This window comes from Panthera pardus, unplaced genomic scaffold, assembly GCF_024362965.1.
Source record: "Panthera pardus isolate Hobbes unplaced genomic scaffold, ASM2436296v1 HiC_scaffold_5, whole genome shotgun sequence".
In the NCBI taxonomy this organism is placed as follows: domain Eukaryota; kingdom Metazoa; phylum Chordata; class Mammalia; order Carnivora; family Felidae; genus Panthera; species Panthera pardus.
The window spans coordinates 11,730,487-11,745,181 of NW_026526980.1; the positions used below are offsets into that span (position 1 = coordinate 11,730,487).

At 42.6% G+C, this 14,695-nt stretch overlaps 1 protein-coding gene across 4 annotated transcripts in view; it reads left to right on the plus strand.

The window, feature by feature from the left end:
- LOC109278419 (acyl-coenzyme A synthetase ACSM1, mitochondrial-like) overlaps positions 1 to 14,400 on the plus strand; it is a 53,006-nt gene extending 38,606 nt beyond the window's left edge. For 3 of the 4 annotated variants that reach the window (XM_019468764.2, XM_019468762.2, XM_019468765.2), the window contains 7 exons: positions 1,695 to 1,818; positions 4,118 to 4,198; positions 4,749 to 4,850; positions 10,097 to 10,224; positions 11,506 to 11,605; positions 12,481 to 12,600; positions 14,079 to 14,400. In XM_019468764.2, the coding sequence (XP_019324309.2) occupies positions 1,695 to 1,818; positions 4,118 to 4,198; positions 4,749 to 4,850; positions 10,097 to 10,224; positions 11,506 to 11,605; positions 12,481 to 12,600; positions 14,079 to 14,165 (742 nt within the window). In that variant the 3' untranslated portion in view covers positions 14,166 to 14,400. Of the gene's footprint in view, positions 1 to 1,694; positions 1,819 to 4,117; positions 4,199 to 4,748; positions 4,851 to 10,096; positions 10,225 to 11,505; positions 11,606 to 12,480; positions 12,601 to 13,393; positions 13,554 to 14,078 lie in introns of those variants that run through there. The other variant, XM_019468767.2, reaches the window with a different exon arrangement.
- The last annotated feature ends 295 nt before the right edge of the window (positions 14,401 to 14,695 follow it).

Consider the following 14,695-nt stretch of genomic DNA (forward strand, 5'->3'; position numbering starts at 1 on the left):
GTCTATGTTGCTGCATGTTGCTGTAGTTAATTTTCATTGCTGTATAATATCCCATTGTATTAAAACATTGCATATTTTTTTCAGTTCTACCATTAATGGACACTCGGGTAGTTTTTATTTTGGGGTTATTAATTATAAGTGCTGCATTGAATTATTGCACATGTACCCTGGTGCATATAAGCATGCATTTCTGTCACATTTTTCTGGAATAAGAATTGCTAGTTCACACTGACACTACATTCTACAACCCAATTTTTCAAGATATTGAACCCATCTATGCTCCCACTAGCAAGGTAGGAGAATTCCCATTGTTCCATCACATTGGCATCATCTGTTATTGTCAGAGTTTTTCATTTTTCTCAATCTGATGGATGCATAGTTTTCTCTTCCTATAGTTTTCTTTTTGCATTTTCCCATGTTTGTGAGTTAATTTTAGCTAAACTGGAATCTGCTCTTTGAAACATATGGGCGTTTATGAATCTTTTAAAGACTCTAAAATTAAAATGGTTGCTCCAAAAATCAGAGTAACATGTTTTAAATATAGAATTAAAATATTAAGGTGTTTAATGACTACCCTTACAAAGCTAATTCTGAAACACAACTTGATTTTATTCATGAAGCCTCATGCTGGTTGGATTCCGTTTGTGTTTCAAAACTCATAATTAGCAACTTTTTGAAGTGTTCATCAGATGATTATCTTTGTCCAAATCCAGTAAAATCCAACCATGTCATAACTAGTGACTGCATCACACTCTGCCCATTTTATCTATTTTGAATAAAGCTGAAGAATGAAGAAAACACCTCAGTAAAACCAGCCCTCCCGTCCATCACCCCTGACTCTAAAGGCACCAGGACAGTGTGATGAGGATGGAAAGGTGGACAAGATGTCTGCTGCCTCTCTCATCCCCAACAGCTGACCTGGTCCAGCCCCAGGCCAGCTGGTAATCAGATCTCAGTTGCTTCTCCTCATGTCTTTCAAGGAATGCATTATTATTTTATGTCTGTTTTTGTCTCATTTATGGAAAATTTGATGAGGAAAATGAAGAGGATTTATGTCACACAGTGTACCTACTACAAATGTTGACAGCCAACTTTTCTGCTCTTTCTGAAATTCCTTCTCTCAGGGCTGTTACCTACAACCCTTCTCTCTCTTCCTACACTCATCCTGGTCTTCCTTGATGTCCTGAGCAATTCATTTCCACCCCTTAACTTGCATTTTCTGCTCAGAAATACAAAAGCCCTTCAGTTCACATGACTCCACTCTTCATAGAAGGCAGTGCAGTTCTGTTATCATCCTAACAAGCTTTTGGGGAGTCTTATCTTCCACCCATTATGGTTTATAAAATATCCTTCTTAGCCACAGAGGATGTTAAGACAAGGCCTGAAAAATACGTCTTTGCCATCTTTTTACATCAACTTCCAAATTTGGTCCAAACTTTTGACCAAACCCATTAGCCTCACCACCACCACCCACACCTTGCCAGAAGAGTTAATATGAACCACCAGGAAATGAGTGACTTTCCCTTGGCTTTGACCTCCAGTAAATTGCCCCAAAGGCAAGTAAGAACATGAGGAAGCAGGAGGATAAATGATCCAGATGGCAAGGCTATGAGTGAGCTCTTAACACTCTGGGCCTGGGACAGAGCATCCAAGACCTGACCACAAGTTCTGTTGATACCTTGCCTTTCCCTTAGTCTCAGGTTCCCTGCCCTGGAGCACTGCATTACTGGTGGGGAGGCTCTGCTGCCAGAGGAGCAAGAGGAGTGGAGAAGACGGACAGGCGTTCTGCTCTACGAGGTCTATGGACAGTCAGAAACAGTAGGTAGACAGTCCTTTCTGGGCCAGTCAGGATGTGCTTAGCCATGGAGCCCAGCAGAGGAGCTGAATCATGTGTGTGCAGAGGCCCCACTCTGCTCACAGCATTGCCTAAAGATGATGGGGCTTCAGAGTTTTAGGCTAGTTTGCCCCAAATCAGTTTGCACAAAGCTAATTCACAGCTAATCAATGTGTCAAGAGGCCAGTGTGCTGAAAACTATTGGGTGAGGACTTTGAAAGTGGTCTAAGGACATGATGCCACTGTCCCTGTGATCATTAAGCTCTATGGAGCTCATCAAGGGTGGAGGGATGGGAGGTTCTTTCCAGTAACAAGGAGGCCACCATCCACAAGTTCTGCCCACTTCACCATCCCTTCCTAGGGTAACAACCACAACAGCCAGGAGTTGGCCCCAGAAGTTCATTTCTGGGGGTTTAGGTGAACAGCACACAGGTTTGATTGTGGGACACTAGCTGGAGTGGAGGAGGGAGCAGAGACTTTCTGTATATACCAAACACACACGCACACACACACGCACACACACACACATACACACACACGCACACACACACACACACACATACACACACACACACATACACACACACACACACACACACACACACACACACACACAGTGTGATTCTCAAAGGCGTCACTGAGCAACCATGTGGTGGGGCATTCAGAGTATCATGCATGTTGTAAACCACAACAACTTTATCAATGATAGTGGGGGCAGGTATCCCTCGTCCTACACATTCTCAAGCCACTTCTATTGCTGGACAGAGCCACTTCCCCAACCTCCTTATTATCCCCGAGGCTGACAGAGGGTTGGCTACCATCTCAGGAGCTGCAGCAAAATGGCTATTTTAGCCTCAATTAATATACTTCACTGACTTTTTTTTTGGAAAAAACATTCTTTTAAATAATCAGTAAATTGATCTGCTTCAGGTGAGATATATTAAGATTTCAAGTTTGTCCTTGTATGGTTCATGGTTTATATTTGGACAAGGTGGAGGGTGGTGGAATGGGAACTACCTACACCCATGACATCCCTTTACAACAATTATTTGCAACAATAGACAGAATACTCCCTTATACTTGACGGTGCTGTATTTCTCAATGTACTTTCATACCTACTGCCTCGTCTATGGAACATTTTCCATATGCCTGTACTGTGAGCAACAGCATAGCAAAGGGGAAAGAGCTTCCCCTCCCAGGAACTCAGACACAAGTTCAGATCTCAGCCTTGCCAATCACAGGCTTCGAGACCATAGGCATAGCATTGAACCTTCCAGAGTCTCTGCTTCTCCATCTCCAAAATGGAAATATTATCCAGTCTTTCTGGGTTGTAATAAGGGAGATGAAAGGATGTATATAAAGCTCTGGCTACAGTGTCCAACCGCTTGTACATACTCACCTTGCAGTTACTCTTGTATTTAAGCAGGGGTTGCACTAGAATGCTGGGGGGTGGGATATAGAAATGAATGGGGGCAGTCTTTATTCTCAGGATGCTTGTTATCCACTGAGAGGAACAGACAAGCAAAAATAAGTATGATGCTCTGTTGGCTACAATGGAAGTATGAGGGGAAAATACTACAGAAGAATCTCCCAACTGACTTTTCTTGGGGGCTGAATAATAGCAGGTAGTAGTTGTTTATTGAACATAACCTGGTGTGCCTGGCACTGGGTGAAGGGTTTTCCATACACCCAGGTACTCTGGGAGGTAAGTGTTATAATTACCCACCTTTACATAAGAGAAATCAAAGAGGATTAATTGGCACACAACTGGAGTGAAGATTCACATCCATGAAACAAATCTTAGTCTGACTTAACTTTAGAAACAATGATATTTTAGAGTACCATAAAGGAGGAATATGGTGCATCAGGAAGATAAAGGGGGTGGGGCAGTTCTCTAGCAGAAGGGACAACACAAACAATATGAATACTCTCAACACAGCTCTGAATAATTACGACTAGGTTCCTGTCACTGTGCAACAGCCCCAAGTAAACATTAATGGTTTAATGGCCTTCCTCCAGCAAATGGACACATATCTGACATATAGTGGGCCCACCACACCTGATATTACATGCCCACAGGTGCTGTGAACATCTGTAGACCAGAGTTGGGTCAATGCCTTGCACCTTACCTTGAATCTGGGCCTTCTAGCTTTCTCATAAGAGCTCTTTGCACAGCGTCAAATGACATTGGTGAGCCAGGATGCTGTGTATAGTACTTGATGTATACATCAAGAATCAGCCAGGACTCTTTGACCAACCCCATTTTCTTTCTTTTGTAAACAGGGAATAAGTTGTGGCACTTTACGGGGAATGAAGATCAAGCCAGGTTCCATGGGGATAAGTATCCCCCCCTTCGACATCCAGGTTTGGTCCTAAAGACATTGGCCAGGAATAGTTAGGGCTTAGCTGGGATTGGACAATTGTGTGACACCAGGTGACAGAGCCAGCTGTTCCCACCCCACTCCCCTGCCCCAGTTGCTGTCCTTCCTCCTCTCCTCCTATTTTCCCTCTGATTTCCTTGGGAGGCTTCGTTTGAGAACTGCAGTATCCTGGGCCGGAATGCAGCTGAGCCTGGCAGCTGGAGGCCTCACACACAACAGATGGGACCAGAGCACCTGGAGCACCCTGGCATCTCTCTCCATCAGCTGGTGCTTCTAGTTTTTCCTCACCTGTGTCTTCCAGCTTGACGATGCATTTGCAATGCTTCTATATCCATGAAACAAATAGACCCATGACTGGGATTTCACCATTTGCTGAATTCAAACACTTTTGGCAGTTTTAATTTATTTTCTGACAGGGCTTCTCCCCCCCATTTATTCTCACTGGTGTCACAGGAATAGTCAGCTAACGTTTGGGTGTGGCAGGTGTGTTGGGGTGGCCCTGCAGGGCGGGATTCACAGGCCTCTTGCTCCAGATCATTGATGAGAAGGGCAACATCCTGCCACTCAACACTGAAGGCAACATTGGCATCAGGATCAAGCCAACCAAGCCCATTGGCCTCTTCATGTGCTATGAGGTAAGTGGTGACCCTCACCTGACCCCTTCCAGGCCCTGAAAATCCCTGCAGGGAGCTGTGTGGGTGCTGAGTGAGTGGGGGTGATTCAGCTCTGCACCCTGAGCCTTCTTCATACCTCCTGTCATTCACTCCAACTCAGTGAAGCCTCTTCTTTAAAAAACTTTTTTCAGTGTTCATTTGAAAGAGAGAGAGAGAGAGAGTGTGAGTGGTGGAGGGGCAGAGAGAGAGAGACACAGAATCCGAAGCAGGCTCCAGGCTCTGAGCTGTCCACACAGAGCCCCATGAAGGGGCTCGAACTCACAAATCGTGATCTTATGACCTGAGCCAAAGTCAGAAGCTTACCCAATTGAGCCACCCAGGTGCCCCCAATGAAGCCTCTTCTAATTAATCTCCCGTGTTCCCACATCCCTTCCTGTCCTAAGCCATCTGGCATTTAAGTACTTATGGGGTAGAAAGAAGTCTGGTTTCAGAAGCAGCATACTTGGGTAACAATGATCTTTTGTGTTTGAGAGTGCAAGCTTTAACTGGGTTCACATCCTACAGTTCCACTTACCAACCACAAATCTGTTAACAATGCTGAGCCTCCAGGGGTCACTTTTGTCTGCACTTCACAGAGAAAGAAACTGCAGATTGGAAGAGTTGTATGTCTTCTGCATGTCAAATAAATGGCCGCTCTAGGATTCAATCCCACATCTTTTTGGTCCCCAGCACCTATATAAGAAATTGAGGGATTACATAAAACTGTGACAGATTCTAAGGATACCTGAAACTCTTAACCAGACAAACCCTAGCCTGGTTAGTAGTGGCCACTAAGAAGAAATTCTCAGCTTCCAAGATTGGCCAGGGGAGGGTGGACAGACCTTGAAATTGACCTCAGACCCATCTCCTTTCTCCACAGTAACAGCCATTCGTATCACTATTGTCACTCTATGGCCTATGGCAGGGGAAGCGGGGCACTGCTTCTTTTGAGATATTATTGCCCAAAAGCAAATATGCAGACCCTAGCCTTTATTCACTGTAGCACAATTTTAAATGTGTGTAAAAGAGAAAATTGTAAACACAGAGTAACACGTATATACTTCAGTGGTTCTCAACCCTGCATTTGAGGAGATTTAAAAATATTAAATTTTGGATCCAACCACAGAGATTCTGGTTAAATTAAACTGGGAGAGTCCAGAGCAATGACAGTTTTTTCTTAATTGGAAATTATATATTTCGTTTTACAAAGATCTCCTCAGTCTATGCCCAAACCTGTATATATATGTATGTCATTTCACATGCTCTCATGACTATATGTTGTCACCCCTCCACTGAGATTTGTTTGCTTTTTTCCTTTCATTTTTTTATTGAGATAAAATATATATAATATGAAATTTATCCTTTTCACCATTTTTAAGCACACAATTCAGTGGCATTGAGTAAATTCACAATATTGTGCAATAATTACCACCATGCATCTGCAGAAAATTTCTTTCATCCCAAACAGAAACTCTGTTCTCATTGAACAACTCCCTCTTCCTCATATTCCTAGTGTTGGTAACCTTTAATATACTTTTTGTCTTTAAGAATATGCCTCTTTTAGGGGCACCTGGGAGGATCAGTCAGATAAGCATCCAACTTCCACTCAGGTCATGATCTCACGGTTTGTGAGTTTGAGCCCCGTGTTAGACTCTGTGCTGACAGCTCAGAGCCTGGAGCCTGCTTCAGATTCTGTGTCTCCGTCTCTCTCTACCCCTCCTCTGCTCCTGCTCTGTCTCTCTCTCTCTCAAAAATAAACAGACATTTAAAAAATGTAAAAAAAGAATATGCCTATTTTAGGCACCTCAATTAAGTGGAATTGTGCAATATTTGCCCTTTTGTGTCTGGTTTCATTTCACCTAACACATGTTTTCAAGGCTCCCTCATGTTGTAGCATGTACCAAATGTCATTTTTTAAGGCTAAATGATATTCCATTATATGTATGTACTATGTTTTGTATATCCATCAATTTCTTAATAGACATTTGGGTTATTTCCACCTTTTGGCTACTGTGAATAATGCTGCAATGAACATTGGTGTGCAAGTATCTGTTTGAGTTCCTGCTTTCACTTCTTTTGGGTGTATACTCAAAAGTGGAATTCCTGGATCATATGGTAATTCTATATTTACTTTTTGAGGAATTGTCAAAATGTTTTCCACAAGTGGCTATACCATTTTCTATTTCCATCAGCAATGCACAAGTGTTCCAGTTTCTCCATATCCTTGCCGATATTTGTTAAATTTTCAGGTTTGTTGTTGTGTATACAATGGTCATTCTAGGGGCGCCTGGGTGGCTCAGTTGGTTAAGCATCCAACTTCGGCTCAGGTCATGATCTCACAGTTCGTGGGTTCGAGCCCCGCATTGGGCTCTGTGCTGACAGCTCAGAGTCTGGAGCCTGCTTCAGATTCTGTGTCTCCCTCTCTCTCTGCTCCTCCCCTACTCAGGTTCTGTTTCTCTGTCTCTCAAAACTAAATAAACATTGAAAAAATTAAAAAAAATACAATGGTCATTCTAATGGGTGGGAAGTGATATAGTATGTCATTGTGGTTTTGATTTGCATTTCCCTAATGACTAATGATGTTGAGCATCTTTCCATATTCATATTCTTTTTTAAACTATTTTTTAAGTTTATTTATTTATTTTTGAGAGAGAGAGAGAGAGAGAGAGAGAGAGAGAGAACAAGCAGGGGAGGGCAGAGAGAGAGAGAATCCCAAGCAGGTCCTGCACTGTCAGCGTGGAGCCTGATGCTGGGCTTGAACTCACAAGCTGTGAGATCATGATCTGAGCTGAAACCAAGAGACAGACACTTAACCGACTGAGCCACTCAGGCACCCCTTCATATTCTCATTGATCATTTGTGTATCTTCTCTGGCCAATTGTCTGTTGAAGTCCTTTGCCTATTTTTACAATTGGGGTTTCTGTTGTTGTTGATTTGTAAGAGCTCTTTATTCATTTTGGATATGAATCTCTTATCAGATATATGCTTCCAATATATCACATATATTACTTCCATTCAGTGCATTGTCCTTTTACTCTCTTGATAGTATCCTTTGATGTAAAATTTTAAAAATTTGATAAGGAACATTTTATCTTTTTTTGTTTGTTTGTTTCATGTGCTTTTGGTGTCATAGTCAATAAATAATTGCCAAAAACAAAGTCATGAAGACTTTCCCCTATGTTTTCTTCTAAGAGTTCCAGAATTTCAGTTCTTCTGTTTAGGTTCTTGACCCATTTTGAGTTAATTTCTGTGTATGGCATATGGTAATTTCATTCATTTGCATGTGGACATCCTAGTTTCTCAGTGCCATTTGTTGAAAAGATTAACTTTCCCACTGAATGGTCTTGGCATTCTTGCCTAAAATCCAGTTGGAAGGGAACCTAAAAAGAGATGTCATTCAATGTTTTTAAAATGGTTTTTTTAGGGGGCACCTGGGTGGCTCAGTCCAACTCTTGATTTTGGCTCATCATGATCTTATGGTTGTAAGATTGAGCCCTGCTTCAGGCTCCACTCTGGGCTAGGAGCCTACATAGGTTTCTCTCTCTCTCTCTCTCTCTCTCTCTCTCTCTCTCTCTCTCTCTCTCTCTCCTCTCCCTCTGTCCCTGCTATCTTGTTCACTCTCTCTCCTTCTGCCTCTCTCTCTCTCTCTCTGAAAAAAAAATAAGCTCAAAGTAAAAAAATAAAACTTTTTTTTTTTCTGGAACCTCTTAAAATCATTTATGTTCCACATGAGGGATGATGCTAACACACTGCTTAGTGGTTGAGTGCAGAGGCTGAAGAGTAAGAATTTTAAATTCAAATACCAGCCCTTCCACTGACCAGCTGAGTGACTTTGAGCAAGTTATTGTGCTTTTCTGAACACTCATTTCTTCTACTAAATGGGCTGTAAAAATCTAGCCCCACATGAAACCTGTACATGCATGTTCAGAGCAGTTCTATTCACAACAGCTTCAAACCAGAAACAAGCCAAATGCCCTTCAATAGGTGGACATCCAAACTGGAGTTCATCCATAACATGAAATACCATTTAGCAATAAATAGGATCAAAGTACTGATGAATGCAAGAAACTGGATGAATTTGCAGAAAATTATACGGAATGAAAAATTTAAAAAAAAAAAAAAAAAGAGCTAGACCCAAAAGGTTGCATACTATTACAGGATTCCATTTATGTAACATTCTTAAAATGACAAAATTATAAAACTGGGGAATAGATTAGCCACTGTCAAGGGGTTTGGGATTTGGAGGGAGGAGGGAGGGAAAGCAGGAGGAAGGTCGGTGTGATACAAAAGAGCAATGATCCTTGGGACTGTAGGAGCCTTCTGTGTCTTGACCACGGTGGTGGATGCAGGAACCTGCACATGTGATAAAGTTGCAAAGCACTGAATACACCAGACACACACACATAAGTACAAATAAACCACTGGGAAATCTGAGATTGGTGGATTGTAGCAATGTCAATATCCTGGTTGTGATATTGAAGTACAGTTTTGCAAGATGCTACCATGGGGGAAACTGGGTAAATGGTACACAGGATCTCTGTGTTATTTCTTATAACTGCATGCAAGTATACAATTATCTTAAAGTAAACAGTTTACTTTGAAAAATACCAGCCTTATAGGCTTTCTGGGAGGATCGGGTGAGATAGTATTGGGGGAAGGAAATTCTTTTAACAAAAGTTTTTGACACCTCTCATTTTTTCAGACACACTGTGAATGCTAAGTTGAGAACAATAAATAAAAGGGTCCATGCTCTAGTGGAAATTTTATTCTACTAGAGCTCCACACAAAAATTTGTCCTTAAAATTGGCTCAATATTGTCCACTAATTGGCAAGTAGTGTGCATTGAGTACTTGGATGTAGTGAAAATAGACTCAGAAAGATTACAAAACTTGTCTCAGTGCCAGGTAGAACAAGGAGCAGAATTTGAACCCAGATCTGAGTACCAGGTTGTGGGTCATCATCGCTAAACTAATTGCCTTCAGGGATGCCTGGGTGGCTCAGTCGGTTGGGCATCTGACTTCAGCTCAAGTCAGGATCTCACACTTTGTGAGTTCGAGCCCTGCATCAGGCTCTGTGCTGACAGCTCAGAGCCTGGAGCATGCGTCAGATTCTGTGTGTGTGTGTGTGTGTCTGCCCCTTCCTCTCTCTCTCTCAAAAATAACAGTAAAAAAAATTTTTTTTAATTTAAACTAATTGTCTTCAACAAACGGGTGCTGTTATCTTTTCAGGACAACCCAGTAAAGACTGCAGAAGTGGAGTGTGGGGACTTTTACAACACTGGGGATAGAGCAACTATGGATGAAGAGGGCTACATATGGTTCCTTGGGAGGAATGATGACATCATCAATTCCTCTGGGTCGGTATGATTGATCTGAGCCAGGAAGCATCACTCTCACATGCCTGATGGGATCTAGCTTGTCCATACATTTGTCCATGCACTGGTGATTTGATCCTCAGGCTAATTCTGAACAAGCTTTGTCTATGAGGTCCTTTTCTGGGGCTATCTGTGTATCTTCCCCAAGCCCTGCATCCAGAAGAATCAATCAAAATGAAGTTCAACAAGGTCTTCAAGAAGAACATAAGACATTATACAATTTAGGGGCACCTGGGTGGCTCAGCTGGTTAAGCATCCAACTTCTGCTTGTGTCATGATCTCGCAGTCTTTGAGTTCAAGCCCTATGTCGGACACTGTACTGACAGCTCAGAGTCTGGATCCTGCTTCAGATTCCCTGTCTTCCTCTCTTCTCTGTCTCTCCCCCTCTTGCACTTTGTCTGTCTGTCTGTCTGTCTCTCTCTCCCCAAAATAAATAAACATAAAAAAAAGACATTATACAATTTAAAGGATTTGGAAGGAAGACTTCACTTTGACCCCTACTGGTTGAGGAAGCTTATTCTATGCTTGGCTTCTCTGATCGGACACAGCATTTCACAGAAAAACTTAATAATAAGTAATAGCAATTAAACTCTATGGAGCACTTCCTATGTGGAGGCACGCTCCGCAGTGCTTTATATAATCCAGCTCTCAATGCTAGAAGGTACATGCAATTATGCCCATTTTGCATATGAGGAAACTGAGTTACCAGTGAAGAAAGTTTCCTAAAGTTTCAAAGGGAACGGGCTGCAACCCAGATTTGAACTAGTTATCTGGCTCTAAGTCTGTTGTCCCTAACACTTATGTGATTTAAAAGATTTTTGGCATATTACACTAGAGTAACAAGTCCTCTTGGAGATTTCAGGGAGTGAGTTTGTTTCCTTTTTTAATTTCTAAAACATGCTAATATAGTGGGAAATAGGATACAGAGTTTACATGAATGTTTAAGGTAAAAGTTGAGGCTGCCAATAGGTTTCATGCCAGGGGAAGCTGCTTGAGCCAAGTCCTGGAACCCAGGGAGGACTAAACCTGGGCCCTCTTCCCAGACCAGCAGCAGTGAGGTGAGAAACCCTGGGGAGCATGTGAGTGTTGTATTGTGTACATGAAGTGCAAGACAGAGGAAGGTCACAGGTATCTGGGCTCCCTGAGACAGTTATCCTACATGGCAAAGGAAGATGTGACTCTGCAAAATATGACACTTGAAGGCCTGGGTCACCCAGCCCTGCCAGCTGCTCAGAAACCAAGAAGGAGTCATTGATCCTCCAGGTACCGAATCGGGCCAGCAGAGGTGGAGAATGCCCTGGCTGAACATCCAGCAGTGGCTGAATCAGCTGTGGTGAGCAGCCCAGACCCGATTCGAAAGGAGGTAAGGAGGAGGACACAGAGGTCATCTTGTCTGTGTGTGGGCACCTGGAAGGCCGGTGCAAGAAAGACATCCCCCAGGCCCTATTTTCCCAGTCTCCCACCTAAGGTGAAGGGAGGGCAGAGAGCATGTTCATGTGCATTTACACTGTGTGGTCACCAGAGGGCACTGGGCCAAAACTGTGACAAAATGGTGCTTGTGAATCCTGCACACTGAGGCCTCCAATCTGCTGTTGAATGAGCCCTTGCTCTGTGCCAACTCATTTCCCCCTCACAATAGCCTAATTCTTTAAGGATTCTGATATCCTTTTTTACAGTAAAGAAACAAGCATAAAGAGATTAAGTAACTTGCCTGATCACAAAGCTCTTAAGTGGTGGAGGTGGAATGGGAATTTGAGTAATCCTTCTCTGGATCATGCATTCATTGATTCAACAGGTGTGTGCTGACTACCTACTATGTACAAGGCCCTGTGCCCTGTAATAGGGACATAAGTAATATAAAACTATTTAATTACCAACATTTATTTCATGCCCACAGAACTCTATCTACAATAATAGTAAAAATGGTGATGATAATGATAGGAATACAAATAATTTAAACTGGCTTCATGTTTTGCATGTAATATCTCAATGAATCTTGACATAAATGCAACGAGGGGTGAAGCTATGCTATCCCCACATCACTGAGAAGGAAATGGAGGCCGAGAGGTTATTTTATAAGACAAAGAGTAGAAATTGGAAGTATGGAAACTGGTCGTGTTCTTCTGCAAAGGCTCAACTCTCCCCTTGTTTTTCCATTTACTTAATAAACATTTACTTTTTAAACTATACAATTGGTTGCCACTCAGCCTGAGCCTTCACTCTGGTTCTGCGCTACAGGTGGTGAAGGCATTTATTGTCCTGACCCCGGAATTCCTCTCCCATGACCAGGACCAGCTCACCCAGGAGCTGCAGCAGCATGTGAAGTCAGTGACAGCCCCATATAAGTACCCGAGGAAGGTGAGTGAGGGCAGATGGATGGGATGTGCTCCCCTCCAGTGGTTCCTGGGGCTCTGCTGCCCCAAATCCTCTAGGGTGGCCAAGGAGAAGCTTATGTAGCCAACAGAATGAACATTTTCCTATGCAGAAGAAGCAGTTCAACTCAGGGATATGGGGAACCAACTTAATCAGAGGGAACATTTGTCCTGTGTCAAAAACATGGCTGGCAGGTCAACGTAAAGAAATAAATTGAGACAAGTGCCCAGAGACATCAAGATTATTTGTAATCTTTGAACATTTGGAAAAGAAATTCCAATCAATAACTGCTACACATTTTAAAAACATTATTCGTAGTAAGAAATACATTCTAAATTGCAACCCAGTACATGTATAGATACATAACAAATAAAGGCTAACAAAGTAATATTAATTCTAACATACAATACATTCTGAGAGTTTTTATTCTACTTCATTTGTTTTCAAGGCCATGTGCAACCTATGGAAGTGTTCAGGAATAGAGAAATGATTACATTATTTATGGTATTTAATGTAGTCCTATAATTTAAAAAGACAATGCAGATCTTTTATTTGTAACTTGAAAACATCACAGTATCTTATTAAGAGAAAAAAGCAGGCTGTAAATGAATATACCTAGTATCATATTTGTTGGAAAACAACAGTTTGAAAGGATACATGTGCCGCAAATTAACATTTCCTTCTTTTGTAATAATACGTTGCAGCATTTTCTGAATGTTTACAATCAGGACATAAAGCTATACAGCTAACATTTATTGGCATTCACTATGTGTACCAGGTCCTGGACTCAAAGATTTACATTTTTACTATTTGATTTAATCCTCTTCAAACTTGAGACGCTGTAACCACCCATTTTACAGAGCAGAAACGGAGGCTCAGAGACTCCCAGTAAATTGCCTGAGGTTGGAGTTAATAAAAGGATGGAGCTGGAACTCAGACCCACGTGTATCTGACAAGAGATCATGCTTTGAATGTTGGGCTGTCCTGCCTCTTAGGAGGAAAACAGAGGATGCATGAAAGTTAGGATGGACTAGAGGTTATTGTGGGTAACAAATAGCCCCAAAATCTTAGAACCTTATAATAAGGGAAGTTTCTTCCTTGCTCATACCACATGTCCACCATGGTCCTCCTGGGACCAGGATAAAAGAGTACCCACCATAGGTGACTACTAGATGCTATAAGAGATGGACAGAGAGGTGACCAGACTCAGTTGTTCCCAAGTGTTGTGTTCAAGGTGGCACACTTCACTCCCACTCACATTTCACTGGTCAGAGCATGTCACAGGGCTACGTCCAGCTTAGTGGGTCAAAGGACAATGTGACATACTTGGTGGAGCCTAGTGAGGCCACTACATGGTGCCAGCCTGTCTGGGTGACTGTGCAAAGGCAAAGAAGGGAGGTGGGGCATTGGTAGTAAATGATAGCAGGACTAAGTCAGGATGGGTTTGCTTCATCCTCAACCAGGTGGAATTTGTCCCAGAGCTGCCCAAAACCATCACTGGCAAGATTAAGAGAAGTGAACTTCGGAAAAAGGAGTTTGGTCAGCTGTAATCAGCAAAACACTCAGAAACCACTCTGTAATCTTGGCTACATCCTTGGCTGCCTCAGTTTCCCCACTATGGAGAGGGTGAGGAGGGGAATGTAGAGCACTGTTTTGTAGCATCAGGAGTGCCCATGTTCTAGCATTTTTGTTCTCTTAAATTAATATGTTATTATCTTCCCTCCACATCCCTGGGTAAGTGCTCCAAATGTGGTCTGGTAATAAAACATTGACATCAGCATCCGAGGCGACCTTGTGTTGTGCTTTTATTCTGTGAATAAACTGGCACTAAATGCTAGCCCTCCATAATTCTTCCCAAGTTCCATCAGAGAAAACTCTGGTGCCAGATTCTCCCTCCTGGTTCCAGGGACCCTGGGTGACTCCTTATGCCCATTCAACAACTAGGACACAGAGGTCAGGGGGACATTCCTGTGGCCCCAGGTGTCCATCTCTGTCTGGCTTGACCATGCTCTGCTGAGGATGAGGCCAGGGTCAGAGCTAGTGAGGTGGCCGGGGAAGGGGGAAAGGGCCGAGGGCAGCC